The 20,723-nt window shown below is 42.1% G+C and overlaps 4 protein-coding genes across 4 annotated transcripts in view; 1 reads left to right on the top strand and 3 right to left on the bottom strand.

Moving 5' to 3' along the window:
* Positions 1 to 20,723, top strand: part of kcnk9 (potassium channel, subfamily K, member 9) — a gene marked incomplete at both ends in the record, with an annotated part of 80,718 nt that overhangs the window by 44,773 nt on the left and 15,222 nt on the right. The gene's annotated exons all lie outside the window — the stretch shown is intronic.
* Positions 2,973 to 8,608, bottom strand: LOC310936113 (uncharacterized protein; the record flags this gene model as incomplete). Its single annotated transcript, XM_083900152.1, has 2 exons — positions 2,973 to 4,700; positions 7,004 to 8,608. The coding sequence occupies 2 exons, from the start codon at positions 8,606 to 8,608 to the stop codon at positions 2,973 to 2,975; spliced, it is 3,333 nt and encodes a 1,110-aa protein (XP_083756278.1).
* Positions 9,577 to 11,253, bottom strand: LOC310935802 (tripartite motif-containing protein 16-like; the record flags this gene model as incomplete). Its single annotated transcript, XM_083899758.1, has 1 exon — positions 9,577 to 11,253. One exon carries the CDS (start codon positions 11,251 to 11,253, stop codon positions 9,577 to 9,579), a length of 1,677 nt encoding a protein of 558 aa, XP_083755884.1.
* LOC310935803 (tripartite motif-containing protein 16-like) lies at positions 12,140 to 13,807 on the bottom strand (the record flags this gene model as incomplete). Its single annotated transcript, XM_083899759.1, has 1 exon — positions 12,140 to 13,807. One exon carries the CDS (start codon positions 13,805 to 13,807, stop codon positions 12,140 to 12,142), a length of 1,668 nt encoding a protein of 555 aa, XP_083755885.1.

Here is a 20,723-nt window from a genome sequence, read left to right as displayed (position 1 = left end):
ATTCCTTTTTTCTTTTCACGACAAACTTTCATTGTTCATGAAAGTCTTAAAAACAGTTGAAAAGCAAAGGCGAACATCACACTTGCTGCATTGTGTGTTGGTGAATCCTTTACTGCAGCATCCTCTCTCTGTCTTCATGTCCTTGTGTACGTCCAATAACAGGTGTGCACATCTCTTGAATGGTCTCTTCTGAGCATTCAGAGTCTTCATGATGTCACTGTCTGTGTTGCTGGACTCTCTTTGCATGAAGATGAAATCCAGACCAGAAAAATCTGTATTGTGACTGATCAAATATTTCTTCAGGCCAGTGACACCTGTCACTGTGCATGATGTGTTTGTGTGTTTTTGGCTCGATGTCCACGTAATGATCAGCTGGACAGTCCATGGGTGGTTGGTTTTCTTTGTCCATTTGTTGACAGACATCTTCATCTGAGTCTTCATCACTCTCATCAGTGTCATTGAGTTCCATCTCAACTTCACTCTCTCCAGTTTGGATGATATCAATCACATCCTGCACACTGTATCACAGCTCTTGCTGGTGGCATTCTGGAAAAAAAGCAATGAATTAACACGTATAAATATGCTTTGTATATAGTAGTACATAACCTGAAGGAATAGATAGGGTGTTGGACCAAGTTCTCTGTGTAGAAATGTTTTCAAGGCAGACAATACTGTCTGCTGATTGTAAGACACTTTGGACTAAAGCATCTGCTAAATGCCCTAAATGTAAATGTAATAGTCTGAGCCTATGGTCTCTACTTATCATACTAAAAGAAAAACATGCAAACCCCCACTTACATCCACACCACACATTCAGGAACATTTACACCTTTCCCAGAACTGAATTACCTGTTGATATCCTCTTTGTGGACAAAGACATGGGATTTTAGCTCAGTCTGATCAAATTAACTATGTATTTTTTTAGACATAAAACTTTTAAATCAGTCAAATTTGACCAGAACACAACACAAGGGTATAATATATGTAATGTATACTGTTCATGTATAAAGAAAATCCTCTGTTTCAGACAGTGATGTTATGGAGTGAATATCACCTGTTTGTGTCCATTGAAACAAGCCTGTTATTTTTGCTACCACCAAGACCCAGTTTCTGTAAAATTACAACAAATATGTAACAAGCTCTAAATTCAATTTGATGCATCTATTCCACAATAACTAAATATGTACATGCTCTACACATTATAATAACACCCCAAAAAAATATAAAAGACATTTTACTGACTTTAATCTGATGAATCCAGTCCAATGAAACTAAGAGGTTTTGTTTGGAGGAAATCTTGAAAAGTTGTGTGCGTTCATGGCCATAAAGTGGGACTTATAAACAAATGTAACATCCACTAACATTGTTAGACTGAACATTAAGACCCAATGACTATGTACATGTGGTAAAAAACCAGATAAAATATAACAGATAGTTTTTAGGGATGGCTAAAGTTAACGTTGTAATTTTACAACCGTGGGTCTTACAGGGTTAAAGCAGCTGAACCGTAGACTCTTATATGACGAGGTGAGGGTGGAGAATGTTTCTTTATATCAATCATATTTTTTACAAAGACTTAAAACCTTCAAATCTTTTTACTCTAGTCTTCATCTCGCTCCTTTTTATTCCACCCTATGTTGCCTTTATTAGCATTTTTAGTTCATTTTAAAGTTAGAACAGGGTTTGACTTTAGCCTATTCCTATTTGTATATGTATGTATGGTAACGCTTTCTTTTACAGTCCCCTAATTACCAGGTATTTACCTGGTAAATTCATGGTAACACCAAAGTGTTACTAGGTAATTACCAATGGTAATAAGAAAGTAAATACAGTGAAACTGTTGCCAAAATACTGGGCATTTACCTGGTAACTATATAGTTAATTATAGCGTGTTATTACTGCTGTTAATAAGAAGGTATGTACAGCTAAACTATGGCAAAACTATGGTAAATGTAAGTGTATTATTGGGTTATAAACTGGTAATAAGCAGGTACCTACAGTCCCCTAATTACTAGCTATTTACCCAAGGGGTAATCTAACAAACCTAACCCTAAAAATGTGTGTAATTACATGGAAACAAGCTTGGCTTTCTTTTACAGTACAGTTTTACTTTACTTACCGAGTACATTACCGTGCATTACCCAGTATTTTGGCAACGGTTTCACTGTATTTACTTATCTTATTACCCTTGGTAATTACCTAGCAACACTTTAGTGTTACCATGAATTTACCAGCTAAATACCAGGTAATTAGGGGACTGTAAAAGAAAGCGTTACCGTATGTATATATAAACATATATATTATATGTATATATATACTTTGTGACTTACTTAAAAAGGGACTTTTTCTGTTTTGTGAGTTCACATCTGTCAGTTTTGAGTCAGTTTTTTTAACCATTATTGTTTGCCTTAATGTCTTAAAATGGCTCATAGAAGTGATTATTTTAAACCTTAACTGTATTTATTTAATTTGTATTTTTTTGCTTTGATTGCGAAAAGAAAAAAACGTTGCTTTGAACTCTTAAAATAACTCTCAAACACAGTGAAATCACCTTGAATTACATTTTATTTTGAAAATATCGTCAGAAGTTGATTTACAACAGACACAGAATCATTACTGTGATTTAAACAGTACATTTTTACCATAAATGTTCCAAAAACTTTGCTTTAAACTCTTAAAATAGCTCTTAAACACTTTAAAAATCACCTTAAGTTTGATTGAAAAACATGTCATTGTGTGTGCGTGTGTGTGTGTGTGTGTGATTCTAGAAGCTAAAGTTCACTTGTGTTTCATCACTTTGTTCAGTTTTTAAGTCTTTAAAGTGTTTTAAGAAGAAGAATTTAAAGATAAAACAGAGGAAAGAGCAGATTATTGTTGTTGTTGTTGTTGTTGTCGTCGTCGTTTCACTGAGAGCAGAGAAGTTAAAGATTTAAACTCAGAGTTTAACTCACTGATCCTGAAAGAACTCCAGACTATTTGAGTTTACACAACTCAGCTGTGGATCCAGGTGAAGGATAAAAACAGACTCCAGCATAGAGAGGCTGAGAAAACGTGGAGTGGACTCTGTGGATCAGAGTCATGGTGTCAGAGACTCTGTAGAAGGACAGAAGACCTGCTCTGTGGTCCAGGTAAACTCCCACTCTGGAGACGACAACATCTGAGACTTTAGTGCAGATGATGTTGTTGTGACGAAAATAACAACTGTTTTGGTCACAAAGTAAAGACCAAGATTTGTCATTTAATCCAAAAACACATTCATATAAACTCCCTGATCTGCTGATGTTCTTGTACGTCACTGCTACACTAACTCCTCCTCCTCTCCTCTTCACCTCACAGTAACAACGTCCACTCAGACTCTCTTCACTCAGGACCTGAGGATAATCAGTGAATCTGTCTGTGTGATCAGGATAAGACTGATCTTTATTCATCAATGTCACTTTTCTGTTTCCCTCAGATAAAAACAGACGTTTGTTTACTGTGTTTGGATCCAGTTTGATTTCCTGTGAATATCTGAGGAACTCAGCTCTGGTCTTTGGTTCAGGTTCAGGTTCAGGTTCAGGTTCAGGTTCTGTCAGTAAAACATCTTCTTCAGCCACAGCCAGTGAGATGTTTGTCCACGTCTGGGTCAGGACGTCCTTCAGTTGTCCTCTGAGCTTCACCACAGCTGCTGTCACGTCCTCAAAGTGTCTCAGAGGACGGACGTTGATGGTGGACGAGTGTGTAGATGGACTGAGTGCTGACAGTGAGCCGTAGTTGAGGAGAAACTGGTTGTGGTCGTGTGTGAGTGAGAGCTGCTTCAGTTCAGCTTCTCTCTTCTTCAGCTCAGTCTTCTCCTGCTGAAGCTTCTTCTCAGCGTCTCTGACTCGACTCACTTCAGTTTGCTGCTTGGATCTGATCTGCTGCTTCACCTCAGAGCTCAGCTCAGTGAAGATCTTGTCTGTGTCGTCCACAGCTTTATCAGCAGAGACAGTGAGAGCCTCCTCCTGCTGTTGAAGCACCTTCACGTCTCTGTCTATGTCCTGGACTCTCTGCTGGACTTCTTCTTGACTCAGATCCAGCTCTCTCTGCTTCTGCTTCCTCTCTGCTGCAGCTGAGACTGTGTCGTGGTCTTTGTGTTGGTCCACAGAGCAGAGATAACAGATACACTGATGATCAGTGCGGCAGAACATCTTCTTCACCTCGTCATGAAGAGGGCAGATGTTCTCCTGGAGGTTCTTGGAGGGCTCCACCAGCTTGTGTCTCTTTAATGCAGATGATTGACGATGAGGCTGGAGATGTTCCTCACAGTAAGAGGCCAAACAATCCAAACAGGACTTTTCAGCTTTCAGTTTCCTGCCAGTGCAGACATCACAGGCCACATCTTCAGCTCCAGCATAGCAGTGATGAGCAGGAGCAGCGTGGAGTCCAGTCTTCTTCAGCTCCTCCACTAACTCTGCTAACATGACGTTCTTTAAGAGTTTAGGCCTCGGTGTGAAGATCTCTCTACACTGAGGGCAGCTGTAGATCCTCTTCACGTCCTCTGAGTCCCAGTGGTCTTTAACACAGTTCTTACAGAAGCTGTGTCCACAGTTCAGAGTCACTGGATCCTTCAGAAGATCCAAACAGATGGAACAAGAGAGAGTTTCTCTCTGCAGCTGAACTCCTGCCATTTCACCAACGTCTGACTTTCTCTTCCTCAATAACTGGAACAGGTTTGATCTCTGATCTCAACAACATGTGATGCAGAAGTGGGCGGAGCCTGTGGGCTCTGGCTCTTGTCCACCTGTTGGCTCCTCCTCCTCCCATTGTCAAACTGCAGGTGTGAGAGGGGCGGGAACCAGGAAATAGCAGGCGGAGCCACGCCCACTCTGACATGGAGTGAACTCTGTACTTAGTGACACTCCCTGTGTGTGTGTGTGTGTGTGTGTGTGTGTGTGTGTCTGTGTGTGTGTTTTTGTACTTGCAGCATACTGAGGACCAGTGAGGGTTTTTAACCAACAAAGTGAGGACATTTTGGCCGGTCCTCACTTTGTTTTCATTGAAATCACTTCCTGACGTTGCTATAACATGCTATACTCAATTTGTAAAAAAAAAATAAAAAAATAATATTATATAGTACGACGTTTTTGTCAAATTTTGGACCAAAAATTTTTGGTCAAATGTTATTTTTAAATTTTGGTTGATATAGTATAGTATGACGTTTTTTGTAAAAATTTTGACCAAAAATTACAAAAAAATAAATAAATCGAAAAAGTTTTCCAGCCCTTTTTTCTCTGGGGCTCCACCTGCATATAGTTTATGGTACTGCACCCAGTAGTTCTTTATAGATGTCATTCACGAAGTAGATATTTGTAATTGTGTTGATTTATAAAGTGGAAATGGTGGTCCTCACTTTGTCAGCAACCCGGTCCTCAGTATGCAGCAAGTACAAGAATGTGTGTGTGTGTGTGTGTGTGTGTGTGTGTGTGTGGTCCTCACTTTGTCTTCATTTCCTTAGGTTGTAAACATGCTATACTCTGTTTTTAACACAGCTCCTCAATTTGGTGCAAAACACCATTTTCCAGCCCTATATTTTAAAGTGGACCTAGACCTAAAGTTCCAATTAACGCTGTTCTTTAGTGTGTATCTGCGTCATTACCTTGTTTACGAAGCCCTGAAGGTTCTAAACAAACAGTTCAGCCACTGCTGAGAACGCTGTGTTTTATTGTAATCTCGGGCTTCAGCGAGATCTCTGAAAAAACCCGTTCCGGTTACGTAAACAGCGGTTCTCCTGAACAGCAGATCCTCCTGCTCCGGGCACTAGTCCGGGCACATCCGGTTGCGTACATTGAACCGCAGAAGAAGAATAACGTCTGTTGTGGAGGTGTTTCACGAGCGACAGTGTCTTCTGCGGCGGGGAGTCGTGAAGAAGCTATTTTTAAACACTTGTTAAAACAATGTTTTGATAATGAGTAGCAGTGCATCCACCGTTCCAGAGGGGGGAGCTGTGCTTCTGAGAGCTGGTGTGCTGAATAGTACTGGCCAATCACAAGACACTCTGTCTTCTGGGTGAGAGAGTTGAGTCTCAAATATCGCGACTCAGGAACAGCGTCAGAAAAGACAGATTTCTATCGGCTCGTTTACAGCAACTAGGAGGTTTTTGAGCATAAAAACAAGTGAATGTATGTAAGTAGACCTCCATAACTAACATATATGTGCAACAGGACCACTCTATGTGAGCTTTAGCCTATTCCTATTTGTATATGTATGTATATATAAACATATATATTATATGTATATATATACTTTGTGACTTACTTAAAAAGGGACTTTTTCTGTTTTGTGAGTTCACATCTGTCAGTTTTGAGTCAGTTTTTTTTAACCATTATTGTTTGCCTTAATGTCTTAAAATGGCTCATAGAAGTGATTATTTTAAACCTTAACTGTATTTATTTAATTTGTATTTTTTTGCTTTAATTGCGAAAAGAAAAAAACGTTGCTTTAAACTCTTAAAATAACTCTCAAACACAGTGAAATCACCTTGAATTACATTTTATTTTGAAAATATCGTCAGAAGTTGATTTACAACAGACACAGAATCATTACTGTGATTTAAACAGTACATTTTTACCATAAATGTTCCAAAAACTTTGCTATAAACTCTTAAAATAGCTCTTAAACACTTTAAAAATCACCTTAAGTTTGATTGAAAAACATGTCATTGTGTGTGTGTGTGTGTGTGTGTGTGTGTGTGTGTGATTCTAGAAGCTAAAGTTCACTTGTGTTTCATCACTTTGTTCAGTTTTAAAGTCTTTAAAGTGTTTTAAGAGATTTGAGGAATTTAAAGATAAAACAGAGGAAAGAGCAGATTGTTGTTGTTGTTGTTGTTGTTGTTGTTGTTGTTGTTGTTGTTGTTGTTGTCGTCGTTTCACTGAGAGCAGAGAAGTTAAAGATTTAAACTCAGAGTTTAACTCACTGATCCTGAAAGAACTCCAGACTATTTGAGTTTACACAACTCAGCTGTGGATCCAGGTAAAAAAGAATAAAACCAGACTCCAGCATAGAGAGGCTGAGAAAACGTGGTGTGGACTCTGTGGATCAGAGTCATGGTGTCAGAGACTCTGTAGAAGGACAGAAGACCTGCTCTGTGGTCCAGGTAAACTCCCACTCTGGAGACGACAACATCTGAGACTTTAGTCCAGATGTTGTTGTGACCAAACTGACAACTGTTTTGGTAACAATCTAAAGACCAAGATTTGTCATTGAATCCAAATCCACATTCATCTGAACTCCCTGATCTTCTGATGTTCTTGTACGTCACTGCTACACAAACTCCTCCTCCTCTCAACTCCACCTCACAGTAACAACGTCCACTCAGACTCTCTTCACTCAGGACCTGACACCAATCAGTGAATCTGTCTGTGTGATCAGGATAAGACTGATCTTTATTCATCAATGTCACTTTTCTGTTTCCCTCAGATAAAAACAGACGTTTGTTTACTGTGTTTGGATCCAGTTTGATTTCCTGTGAATATCTGAGGAACTCAGCTCTGGTCTTTGGTTCTGGTTCTGTCAGTAAAACATCTTCTTCAGCCACAGCCAGTGAGACGTTTGTCCACGTCTGGGTCAGGACGTCCTTCAGTTGTCCTCTGAGCTTCACCACAGCTGCTGTCACGTCCTCAAAGTGTCTCAGAGGACGGACGTTGATGGTGGACGAGTGTGTAGATGGACTGAGTGCTGACAGTGAGCCGTAGTTGAGGAGAAACTGGTTGTGGTCGTGTGTGAGTGAGAGCTGCTTCAGTTCAGCTTCTCTCTTCTTCAGCTCAGTCTTCTCCTGCTGAAGCTTCTTCTCAGCGTCTCTGACTCGACTCACTTCAGTTTGCTGCTTGGATCTGATCTGCTGCTTCACCTCAGAGCTCAGCTCAGTGAAGATCTTGTCTGTGTCGTCCACAGCTTTATCAGCAGAGACAGTGAGAGCCTCCTCCTGCTGTTGAAGCACCTTCACATCTCTGTCTATGTCCTGGACTCTCTGCTGGACTTCTTCTTGACTCAGATCCAGCTCTCTCTGCTTCTGCTTCCTCTCTGCTGCAGCTGAGACTGTGTCGTGGTCTTTGTGTTGGTCCACAGAGCAGAGATAACAGATACACTGATGATCAGTGCGGCAGAACAAGTCCATCACCTTATTGTGAAGAGGGCAGATGTTCTCCTGGAGGTTCTTGGAGGGCTCCACCAGCTTGTGTCTCTTAAATGCAGATGATTGACGATGAGGCTGGAGATGTTCCTCACAGTAAGAGGCCAAACAATCCAAACAGGACTTTTCAGCTTTCAGTTTCCTGCCAGTGCAGACATCACAGGCCACATCTTCAGCTCCAGCATAGCAGTGATGAGCAGGAGCAGCGTGGAGTCCAGTCTTCTTCAGCTCCTCCACTAACTCTGCTAACATGACGTTCTTTAACAGTTTAGGCCTCGGTGTGAAGGCCTCTCTACACTGAGGGCAGCTGTAGATCCTCTTCACGTCCTCTGAGTCCCAGTGGTCTTTAATACAGTTCTTACAGAAGCTGTGTCCACAGTTCAGAGTCACTGGATCCTTCAGAAGATCCAAACAGATGGAACAAGAGAGAGTTTCTCTCTGCAGCTGAACTCCTGCCATTTCACCAACGTCTGACTTTCTCTTCCTCATAAATGGAACAGGTTTGATCTCTGATCTCAACAACATGTGATGCAGAAGTGGGCGGAGCCTGTGGGCTCTGGCTCTTGTCCACCTGTTGGCTCCTCCTCCTCCCATTGTCAAACTGCAGGTGTGAGGGGGAGGGAACCAGGAAATAGCAGGCGGAGCCACGCCCACTCTGACATGGAGTGAACTCTGTACTTAGTGACACTCCCTGTGTGTGTGTGTGTGTGTGTGTGTGTGTGTGTGTGTGTGTGTGTGTGTGTGTGTGTGTGTGTGTGTGTGTGTGTGTGTGTGTGTGTGTGTGTGTGTGTGTGTGTGTGTGTGTGTGTGTGTGTGTGTGTGTGTGTGTGTGTGTGTGTGCTTGTACTTGCGACATACTGAGGACCAGTGAGGGTTTTTAACCAACAAAGTGAGGACATTTTGGCCGGTCCTCACTTTGTTTTCATTGAAATCACTTCCTTAAAAATGAATGTGTCATGTGTCTGCGAGGTGAAAACACCAAGGTTCTTGTTCTTCTTCTTTTTCTTATGAACAGGAAGAACCTTTCTATTTTTTTTTTTGTTCGTCCATTGTTGAGGAAAAAACACGTGAAACTCCACATCAAGAAAGAAGCAATTCCAGCGTTATTATAGAGACCTGTGTGTGTGTGTGTGTGCGTGTGTGCGTGTGTGTGTGTGCGTGTGTGTGTGTGTGTGTGTGTGTGTGTGTGTGTGTGTGTGTGTGTGTGTGTGTGATTCTAGAAGCTAAAGTTCACTTGTGTTTCATCACTTTGTTCAGTTTTAAAGTCTTTAAAGTGTTTTAAGAAGAAGAATTTAAAGATAAAACAGAGGAAAGAGCAGATTATTGTTGTTGTTGTTGTTGTTGTTGTTGTCGTCGTTTCACTGAGAGCAGAGAAGTTAAAGATTTAAACTCAGAGTTTAACTCACTGATCCTGAAAGAACTCCAGACTATTTGAGTTTACACAACTCAGCTGTGGATCCAGGTAAAGGATAAAACCAGACTCCAGCATAGAGAGGCTGAGAAAACGTGGTGTGGACTCTGTGGATCAGAGTCATGGTGTCAGAGACTCTGTAGAAGGACAGAAGACCTGCTCTGTGGTCCAGGTAAACTCCCACTCTGGAGACGACAACATCTGAGACTTCAGTCTCGATGTTGTTGTGACGAAAATAACAACTGTTTTGGTCACAAAATAAAGACCAAGATTTGTCATTAAATCCAAAGACACATTCACCTAAAATCCCTGATCTTCTGATGTTCTTGTACGTCACTGCTACACTAACTCCTCCTCTCCACTTCACCTCACAGTAACAACGTCCACTCAGACTCTCTTTACTCAGGACCTGAGGATAATAAGTGAATCTGTCTGTGTGATCAGGATAAGACTGATCTTTATTCATCAATGTCACTTTTCTGTTTCCCTCAGATAAAAACAGACGTTTGTAAACTGTGTTTGGATCCAGTTTGATTTCCTGTGAATATCTGAGGAACTCAGCTCTGGTCTTTGGTTCTGGTTCAGGTTCAGGTTCAGGTTCAGGTTCTGGTTCTGTCAGTAAAACATCTTCTTCAGCCACAGCCAGTGAGACGTTTGTCCACGTCTGGGTCAGGACGTCCTTCAGTTGTCCTCTGAGCTTCACCACAGCTGCTGTCACGTCCTCAAAGTGTCTCAGAGGACGGACGTTGATGGTGGACGAGTGTGTAGATGGACTGAGTGCTGACAGTGAGCCGTAGTTGAGGAGAAACTGGTTGTGGTCGTGTGTGAGTGAGAGCTGCTTCAGTTCAGCTTCTCTCTTCTTCAGCTCAGTCTTCTCCTGCTGAAGCTTCTTCTCAGCGTCTCTGACTCGACTCACTTCAGTTTGCTGCTTGGATCTGATCTGCTGCTTCACCTCAGAGCTCAGCTCAGTGAAGATCTTGTCTGTGTCGTCCACAGCTTTATCAGCAGAGACAGTGAGAGCCTCCTCCTGCTGTTGAAGCACCTTCACGTCTCTGTCTATGTCCTGGACTCTCTGCTGGACTTCTTCTTGACTCAGATCCAGCTCTCTCTGCTTCTGCTTCCTCTCTGCTGCAGCTGAGACTGTGTCGTGGTCTTTGTGTTGGTCCACAGAGCAGAGATAACAGATACACTGATGATCAGTGCGGCAGAACATCTTCTTCACCTCGTCATGAAGAGGGCAGATGTTCTCCTGGAGGTTCTTAGAGGGCTCCACCAGCTTGTGTCTCTTTAATGCAGATGATTGACGATGAGGCTGGAGATGTTCCTCACAGTAAGAGGCCAAACAATCCAAACAGGACTTTTCAGCTTTCAGTTTCCTGCCAGTGCAGACATCACAGGCCACATCTTCAGCTCCAGCATAGCAGTGATGAGCAGGAGCAGCGTGGAGTCCAGTCTTCTTCAGCTCCTCCACTAACTCTGCTAACATGACGTTCTTTAACAGTTTAGGCCTCGGTGTGAAGGCCTCTCTACACTGAGGGCAGCTGTAGATCCTCTTCACGTCCTCTGAGTCCCAGTGGTCTTTAATACAGTTCTTACAGAAGCTGTGTCCACAGTTCAGAGTCACTGGATCCTTCAGAAGATCCAAACAGATGGAACAAGAGAGAGTTTCTCTCTGCAGCTGAACTCCTGCCATTTCACCAACGTCTGACTTTCTCTTCCTCATAAATGGAACAGGTTTGATCTCTGATCTCAACAACATGTGATGCAGAAGTGGGTGGAGCCTGTGGGCTCTGGCTCTTGTCCACCTGTTGGCTCCTCCTCCTCCCATTGTCAAACTGCAGGTGTGAGGGGGAGGGAACCAGGAAATAGCAGGCGGAGCCACGCCCACTCTGACATGGAGTGAACTCTGTACTTAGTGACACTCCCTGTGTGTGTGTGTGTGTGTGTGTGTGTGTGTGTGTGTGTGTGTGTGTGTGTGTGTGTGTGTGTGTGTGTGTGTGTGTGTGTGTGTGTGTGTGCTTGTACTTGCGACATACTGAGGACCAGTGAGGGTTTTTAACCAACAAAGTGAGGACATTTTGGCCGGTCCTCACTTTGTTTTCATTTAAATCACTTCCTTAAAAATGAATGTGTCATGTGTCTGCGAGGTGAAAACACCAAGGTTCTTGTTCTTCTTCTTTTTCTTATGAACAGGAAGAACCTTTCTATTTTTTTTTTTGTTCGTCCATTGTTGAGGAAAAAAAACGTGAAACTCCACATCAAGAAAGAAGCAATTCCAGCCTTATTATAGAGACCTGTGTGTGTGTGTGTGTGTGTGCGTGTGTGCGTGTGTGTGTGTGTGTGTGTGTGTGTGTGTGTGTGTGTGTGTGTGATTCTAGAAGCTAAAGTTCACTTGTGTTTCATCACTTTGTTCAGTTTTAAAGTCTTTAAAGTGTTTTAAGAAGAAGAATTTAAAGATAAAACAGAGGAAAGAGCAGATTATTGTTGTTGTTGTTGTTGTTGTCGTCGTTTCACTGAGAGCAGAGAAGTTAAAGATTTAAACTCAGAGTTTAACTCACTGATCCTGAAAGAACTCCAGACTATTTGAGTTTACACAACTCAGCTGTGGATCCAGGTGAAGAATAAAGCCCGACTCCAGCATAGAGAGGCTGAGAAAACGTGGTGTGGACTCTGTGGATCAGAGTCATGGTGTCAGAGACTCTGTAGAAGGACAGAAGACCTGCTCTGTGGTCCAGGTAAACTCCCACTCTGGAGACGACAACATCTGAGACTTCAGTCTCGATGTTGTTGTGACGAAAATAACAACTGTTTTGGTCACAAAATAAAGACCAAGATTTGTCATTGAATCCAAAAACACATTCACCTAAAATCCCTGATCTTCTGATGTTCTTGTACGTCACTGCTACACTAACTCCTCCTCCTGTCCACTCCACCTCACAGTAACAACGTCCACTCAGACTCTCTTTACTCAGGACCTGAGGATAATAAGTGAATCTGTCTGTGTGATCAGGATAAGACTGATCTTTATTCATCAATGTCACTTTTCTGTTTCCCTCAGATAAAAACAGACGTTTGTTTACTGTGTTTGGATCCAGTTTGATTTCCTGTGAATATCTGAGGAACTCAGCTCTGGTCTTTGGTTCTGGTCCAGGTTCTGGTTCAGGTTCTGTCAGTAAAACATCTGCTTCAGCCACAGCCAGTGAGATGTTTGTCCACGTCTGGGTCAGGACGTCCTTCAGTTGTCCTCTGAGCTTCACCACAGCTGCTGTCACGTCCTCAAAGTGTCTCAGAGGACGGACGTTGATGGTGGACGAGTGTGTAGATGGACTGAGTGCTGACAGTGAGCCGTAGTTGAGGAGAAACTGGTTGTGGTCGTGTGTGAGTGAGAGCTGCTTCAGTTCAGCTTCTCTCTTCTTCAGCTCAGTCTTCTCCTGCTGAAGCTTCTTCTCAGCGTCTCTGACTCGACTCACTTCAGTTTGCTGCTTGGATCTGATCTGCTGCTTCACCTCAGAGCTCAGCTCAGTGAAGATCTTGTCTGTGTCGTCCACAGCTTTATCAGCAGAGACAGTGAGAGCCTCCTCCTGCTGTTGAAGCACCTTCACGTCTCTGTCTATGTCCTGGACTCTCTGCTGGACTTCTTCTTGACTCAGATCCAGCTCTCTCTGCTTCTGCTTCCTCTCTGCTGCAGCTGAGACTGTGTCGTGGTCTTTGTGTTGGTCCACAGAGCAGAGATAACAGATACACTGATGATCAGTGCGGCAGAACATCTTCTTCACCTCGTCATGAAGAGGGCAGATGTTCTCCTGGAGGTTCTTGGAGGGCTCCACCAGCTTGTGTCTCTTTAATGCAGATGATTGACGATGAGGCTGGAGATGTTCCTCACAGTAAGAGGCCAAACAATCCAAACAGGACTTTTCAGCTTTCAGTTTCCTGCCAGTGCAGACATCACAGGCCACATCTTCAGCTCCAGCATAGCAGTGATGAGCAGGAGCAGCGTGGAGTCCAGTCTTCTTCAGCTCCTCCACTAACTCTGCTAACATGACGGTTTTTAATAGTTCAGGCCTCGGTGTGAAGATCTTTCTACACTGAGGGCAGCTGTAGATCCTCTTCACGTCCTCTGAGTCCCAGTGGTCTTTAATACAGTTCTTACAGAAGCTGTGTCCACAGTTCAGAGTCACAGGATCCTTCAGAAGATCAAAACAGATGGAACAAGAGATAGTTTCTCTCTGCAGCTGAACTCCTGCCATTTCACCAACGTCTGACTTTCTCTTCCTCAGAAGTGAAACCAACAACATGTGACGCAGCAGTGGGCGGAGCCTGTGGGCTCTGCCTCTTCCCCAACTGTCGGCTCCTCCTCCTTCCATTGTCAAACAGCAGGAGTGAGGGGGCGGGAACCAGGAAATAGCAGGCGGAGCCACGCCCACTCTGACATGGAGTGAACTCTGTACTTAGTGACACTCCCTGTGTGTGTGTGTGCGTGTGTGTGTGTGTGTGTGTGTGTGTGTGTATGTGTGTGTGCTTGTACTTGCAGCATACTGAGGACCAGTGAGGGTTTTTAACCAACAAAGTGAGGTCATTTTTACGTAGTGAGGACATTTTGGCCGGTCCTCACTTTGTTTTCATTGAAATCACTTCCTTAAAAAATTAATGTGTCATGTGTCTGCGAGGTGAAAACACCAAGGTTCTTCTTCTTCTTCTTCTTCTTCTTATGAACAGGAAGAACCTTTCTATTTTTTTTTTTTTGTGAATCACAATAACTTCCTCAACAATCCCCCGTGCTTCCATTCAGCTGCTCGTCATCTCCGCTCCGTCCATTGTTGAGGGAAAAAAACGTGAAACTCCACATCAAGAAAGAAGCGATTCCAGTGTTATTATAGAGACCTGTGTGTGTGTGTGTGTGTGTGTGTGTGTGTTTTTGTACTTGCAACATACTGAGGACCAGTGAGGGTTTTTAACCAACAAAGTGAGGACATTTTTACGAAGTGAGGAAATTTTGCTCGGTCCTCACTTTGTTTTCATTGAAATCACTTCCTGAGGTTGCTATAACATGCTATACTCAATTTGTCAAAAAAAAATATCACATTTTGGACGATATATTATAGCATGACGCTTTTGTAAAATTTTGGACCAAATTTTTTTTGTCAAAGATTTTGTTGTAATATTGGTCGACATAGTATAGTATGATGTTTTTGTCAAATTTTGGACCAAAAATTTTGGGTCACATTTTTTTCCCCAAATTTTGGACGATATATTATAGCATGACGTTTTTGTCAAATCTTGAACCAATTTTTTTTTTGTCAAAATTTTGTTTTCATTTTGGTCGACATAGTATAGTGTGGCGTGTTTGTAAAATTTTGAACCAAAAAGTATGGTTCCAATTTTTTTTGTCAAATATTTTTTCAAATTTTGGACGACAGTATAGTATGGCGTGTTTGTCAAATTTTGGACCAAAAATTATTATTATTTTTTTTTTAAATCGAAAAAGTTTTCCAGCCCTTTTTGCTCTGGGGCTCCACCTGCAGACAGTTTGTGGTACTGCAACCAGTAGTTATTTGTAGATGTCATTCATGAACTAGATATTTGTAATTGTGTTGATTTATAAAGTGAAAATGCTGGTCCTCGCTTTGTCAGCAACCCGGTCCTCAGTATGCAGCAAGTACAAGTGTGTGTGTGTGTGTGTGTGTGGAAGCAGTGGGCATCAAAGTCCTCGGTCAGATGACTCCACTCTCTCCACGTGGGTTATTTTATTTTATTTTTTTCCCCGGCTTCAGCTCCAAGTGGCATTAGCTGGAACACAAGACGCAGGTAAAATAACACATTTCCCTGTTCCCACTCGGGGAACAGAGTGGGCACGACGAGCCTTTTTTGGCTCCTGGCTGCATGGTTTTGATCCAGAGCGAGTGAGTGAGTGAGTGAGTGAGTGAGTGAGTCAGCGTGGTTTGGTGTTCCACCCCGAAGCTCCGGCTCAGGACTTCATCTAGAATCACACACTTTATCCTCCACTCGTATCAATCAATCCTCCATTTATCAGACGGTGCAGGAATGACCACGGCTACCACACACACACACACACACCCACACCGTCTTATCACGACCACGCTATTCCCTGTGTAGAAGTGTGTGTGTGTGTGTGTGTGTGTGTGTGTGGTCTCCTGCATGAGTTATTGCCACAGAAACAGCAGCAGCAGCATGAAATCAGCGTTGGCGGCTGGAGCTCGGTGTGAGGTCGGCCAGCGTCTCTGATGCTAAATTCAGGGACTCTCCTGGAGGCTGGGAAACACGGTGACGGTTAGAAGAAGAGACGAAAAAAATAAATAAATAAAGCAAAGTGAAAATGCTGCGATAATAGAGTCGTGATGCGTCATGGGAAAGTCGCGGTGTATGAAGATCAGAATGAGCTGCGGTTGATGTGCAACATGAGCATCAAGGTCCACGGATTTCACTCTTATTCAGACTTTTATTTCATGTTATTTGTGTAATTGTGACTCGTGACTTAACTGTGATGTCACTATGGAATATTGTGTTGCCGTCCGGCTACTGAGCGCTTGTTTTTTCACCGCTTCTCGTCTCTTGACTTCGACTAAGACACTCAAGTCCAAATTTAAAAAAAGTCAGAATTCTGAAAATAGTCTGAATTCCAAGAAGAAATCGGAGAAAAAAAAGTCAGAATTAGAAAAAAAATTATGAAAAAATTTTGAATTCTGAGAAAAAAAATTGAATTCTGAGAAAAAAAATCTGAAAAAAGTCAGAATTAGGAGAAAAAATCTGAAAAAAAGGTCAGAATTCAGAGGGAAAAAAAGGCAGAATTAGTGATAAGTCTGAATTCTGAAAAACTATCTGAGAAAAAAAGTCTGAGTTCTGAGAAAAAATCTAAATTCTGAGAAAAAAAAGTCATAATTCTGAGAAAAAAAATCTGAAAAAAGTCAGAATTAGGAGAAAAAATCTGAAAAAAGTCAGAATTTGAAAAATTCAGAATTGGAAAAAAATCTGAATTCTGAGAAAAAAGTCAGAATTCTGAGAAGAAATCTGAGAAATTACTCTGGCTGACCTTTAGGGTCATTTAAGTTTGACACTCCTGCTCTAGATTGTTCCATACTTTAAGAAATGAAGTCATACAAAGTGAGGTGTATCTTTAAAGCGTCTTTTAAACTCAACAAACTCAAATGAACCATAGTGCAGAGGCAGCCAGGCCTCACCGGCCTCACCAGGCCGAGTGGTGCCACTTTCTCTGGGGAGGAGATTTCAGTCGGAACAGTGCGAGCGCCTGTTGCTAAGCAGCAGTCGTCCGCTGGTCGTATTTTTCTTTTTGTCTTTTTCACGATGCTGGTGCAATAAGCTTCATTAAATGGAGCTTGACTGAGTGACACCTGGACCAGGTACCAGGTCCCATCTGCGAAGAAGCTACACTGAGATGTTCGTTTTTAAGAAGAAGCTTCGGTGTTAATGACAGTTATTATCGACACACGAGCAGAAGTGAGGCTGTTGTTGTGCTGCAGGTTTTTCCCTCCTCACAGCTGATAGAACATGACACGACAGCGGCAGCCTGGAGCAAACGTGGAGAGTTTGTGTCTCAATTAGCAGAAGCTGAACAATCGTCCAACATCGAGTCACTAAACAGCAGAGAAAACAACGTTCTAACCTTAGAAATCGTGAATAATTTAAATGCAATGGAAATGCTGTGAGTAACGACGAGGATGAAACCGTCCTCTCTGCATTGATTGGTCCACATCCGTTCATAGACTCATTCAGAAGACACCAACATCTTTGTGTTTTACATCAGGAATCCATAAGGCTGCGTCTCCTCATAATTGTCAGCTAAGACAGAGAAAGCTAAGCCTCCGTTCAGCTCACTAATTACTATCCTCTTGGTTATCGACAGCACATCGACATTTCCTTGACTACTTATTTGTGAAATAAGCGCCGAGTCTCGAGTATCTATTTCTGTGGGAGAAGCTCTGTCTCTGTTTAATTGTTCTGTCCAACTCATCTCTGCTAATTATTCATTTAAAAAGCTGCTATATATGTATGTGTGTGTATAAGTGTGTGTGTATATGTGTGTATAAGTGTGTGTGTGTTTGCTATAAACTGAGGGATGTTGATTGTCAGTGAATCACATTCTTACAGGAAGGACACGGCTATTTTTAATCATGATGACAAGATTGTGTGTGTTGTTGAAATCTGGGAACATTGTGCAGTTTTGTTCCAGAGAAATGAAACTAGATAAAGATAAAGATCTGTTGAGGTTTAATGTTGCGTTGTACAAAAGAGTATTATTATATTTATATATATATTTATATTTGAAAAAAGTCAAAATTCAAGAAAAATTTGAAGTCAGAATTCGAAAAAAGTCAGAATTCTGAGAAAGAAAATCTGAAAAAGTCAAAATTCTGAGAAGAAATCCTAGAAAAGTCTGAATTCAGAGAAAAAAGTCAAAATTCGGCAAAAAAGGCAAATTTAGAAGTCAAAATTAGAAAATTTTGAATTTTGAATAGAATTCTGAGAAAAAAATCTGAAATCTTAGAAAAGTCTTGAATTCTTGAAAACAGTCAGAATTCTGAGAAAAAAGTGCAAATTCGAAAAAATTCTGAATTCTATGAAAAAAAATGTCATTCTGAGAGAGAAAAAAAAGTCAGAATTCTGAGAAAAAAATCTGAAAAGTCTTTAATTCTGAGATTGAAGTGGCAACTTTAAAAAAGTCAGAATTTCGAGAAAAAATTTGAGAATTCCGAGAAAAAAAGTCCAAATTCGAAAAAATTAGATTCTGAGAAAAAAGTAAGATTTCCAAGAAAGAAGTCAGAATTCTGAGAAAAAAAAATCTGGGAAAAAGTCAGAATTCTGAGATTATAGTCACAATTCGAAAAAAGTCACAATTCATGCTGATTTTTTTGTTGTTGTTTTATTTTTTTTAAATGTGACTTAATACTCTTCCGTAACGTTGCACAGTGAATCTTACATTTGTCTGACCAGGACCTTTGGATGGTCCAACATTAATCTGAATATAAAGGTGTCGTATATGACAACACTTTGTGCTCCGACCTACAGTAACAGTACAATATATATATATATATATATATACATATGTTGAAATGAGCCTGATGACACAGCCTTTTGCTGTCACTCAGTGAGGCTTTAATTGTCACAAGGACTAATATAGAGCACAAAAGTGCCTCGACCAAATGTCATTGTTGGCAGGAGCTCACACTGAGCCTCATGTGGCTTCATCTCCCCGAGGGTGAATTCAGGTTTCACTCATTAATTCATACATCACAAAACAAATGGCTTTTTTTCCCTCTCTCTCTCTCTCTCTCTCTCTCTCTCTCTCTCTCTCTCTGAGTAATTCCCCAGTCGGATTCTTTTGCGATCGTTCGCCCGCTGTGATGCTCTAACGTCCACTGACTGACTGATGAGTCCATCGTCTCAGACTCCACTCGCGTACTTTGGTAGGAAATTAGCAAAGCGTCGTTTGAAATGAAATAAGAAATGACGATTTTGTTTTTTTGCCCGGGAGGCTGCAGAAGCGTGAGTCACCTTTTGTCACGTTGTGGTGCTGTTTTATTCATTTTATCACTGGAATTGCTCCCCTTGCAGCTTTGTGCTGCTAAAAAAGAGGCCTGAGCAGGGGCTGCTACAATGACTATCTGATAAGGTGTGGGTGACTCACTGTTGATTAGTAGTTTTCAGGCGAAGGGTAAAACCTCCTTTGTGCAACGCTGTGTGTGTGTGTGTGTGTGTGTGTGTGAAAGATAAACAGAGGAATGTAGGAGTAAATCTGAGCCGACGACGCATCGCAACATCCGCGTTAACGTCCACTCCCGATCTCTGGCCCCTTCAAAGCTAGCAAGAAACTTGGGTATGACGCCAGATTGACGACCGGTCGACCTTAACAGATCACGATCCAGTCTCTTTTCGTCTGTCGTTCCACGCTGGTGGAATGACCTAGCTAGCGCTACCAGAACAGGGAGGCGTCCCTGTCTATCTTCAAGAAGCTCTTGAAGACCCAGCTCTTCCAAGAGCATCTTCTGTTTTGTCCTAGCATCTCCTGTCCTAGGATCTTCTGTTCTGTCTGAGTATCTTCTGTCCTAGTGTCTTCTGTCCTAGCATCTTCTCTCTTATCTTCTCTCCTAGCATCTTCTGTCCTAGGATCTTCTGTTCTGTCCGAGCATCTTTTGTCCTAGCATCTTCTGTCCTAGTGTCTTCTGTCCTAGCATCTTCTATCTTCTGTCCTAGCATCTTCTGTCCGAGCATCTTTTGTCCTAGCATCTCTTGTCCTAGCATCTCCTGTCCTAGTGTCTTCTGTCCTAGCATCTATCTTCTGCCCTAGCATCTTCTGTTTTGTCCTAGCATCTTCTGTCTGAGTATCTTTTGTCCTAGCATCTTCTTTCCTATCTTCTCTCCTACTATCATCTGTCCTAGTGTCTTCTGTCCTAGCATCTTTTGTCCTAGTATCTTCTGCCCTAGCATCTTCTGTTCTAGCGTCTTCTGTTTTGTCCTAGCATCTTCAGTCCTATAGCATCTTCTTTCCTATCTTCTCTCCTAGCATCTTCTGTTCTCTCATAGCATCTTCTCTCCACCATCTTCTGTCCTAGTGTCTTCTGTCCTAGCGTCTTCTGTCCTAGCGTCTCTGTCCTAGCATCTTCTGTCCTATCTTCTCCCCTGGCATCTTCTGTTCTAGCATCTTTTGTCCGAGCATCTTCTGTCCTAGCGTCCTCTGTCCTAGCATATTCTGTCCTTGCATCTTCTGTCCTATCTTCTCCCCTAGCATCTTCTGTCCTATCTTCTCCCCTAGCATCTTCTGTCCTAGCGTCCTCTGTCCTAGCATATTCTGTCCTAGCATCTTCTGTCCTATCTTCTCCCCTAGCATCTTTTGTCCTAGCACCTTCTGTCCTATCTTCTCCCATAGCATCTTCTGTCCTAGCGTCCTCTGTCCTAGCATATTCTGTCCTAGCATCTGAGGTCACTGTGAGCGCGGGGAGCGGCAAACGCACACAACAGAACAACAAAAGGGAAGAATTATAAATAATTCAGTCAATGCTTTGCATCCGCGCCATGACTGAATTGTGCTCCGACCAAATATGGCTGGTGTTTCTTTGCTTTTTTTTTTTTATTACTCACTTCGAGGGTGAAGCAGCGAGGTCACACCCTTCAATGGAAACAAGAACTTCA

The sequence above is a fragment of the Microchirus variegatus genome, assembly GCF_963457635.1.
Source record: "Microchirus variegatus genome assembly, chromosome: 13".
Taxonomy (NCBI): domain Eukaryota; kingdom Metazoa; phylum Chordata; class Actinopteri; order Pleuronectiformes; family Soleidae; genus Microchirus; species Microchirus variegatus.
This window is presented reverse-complemented; position numbering and strand designations above follow the sequence as displayed.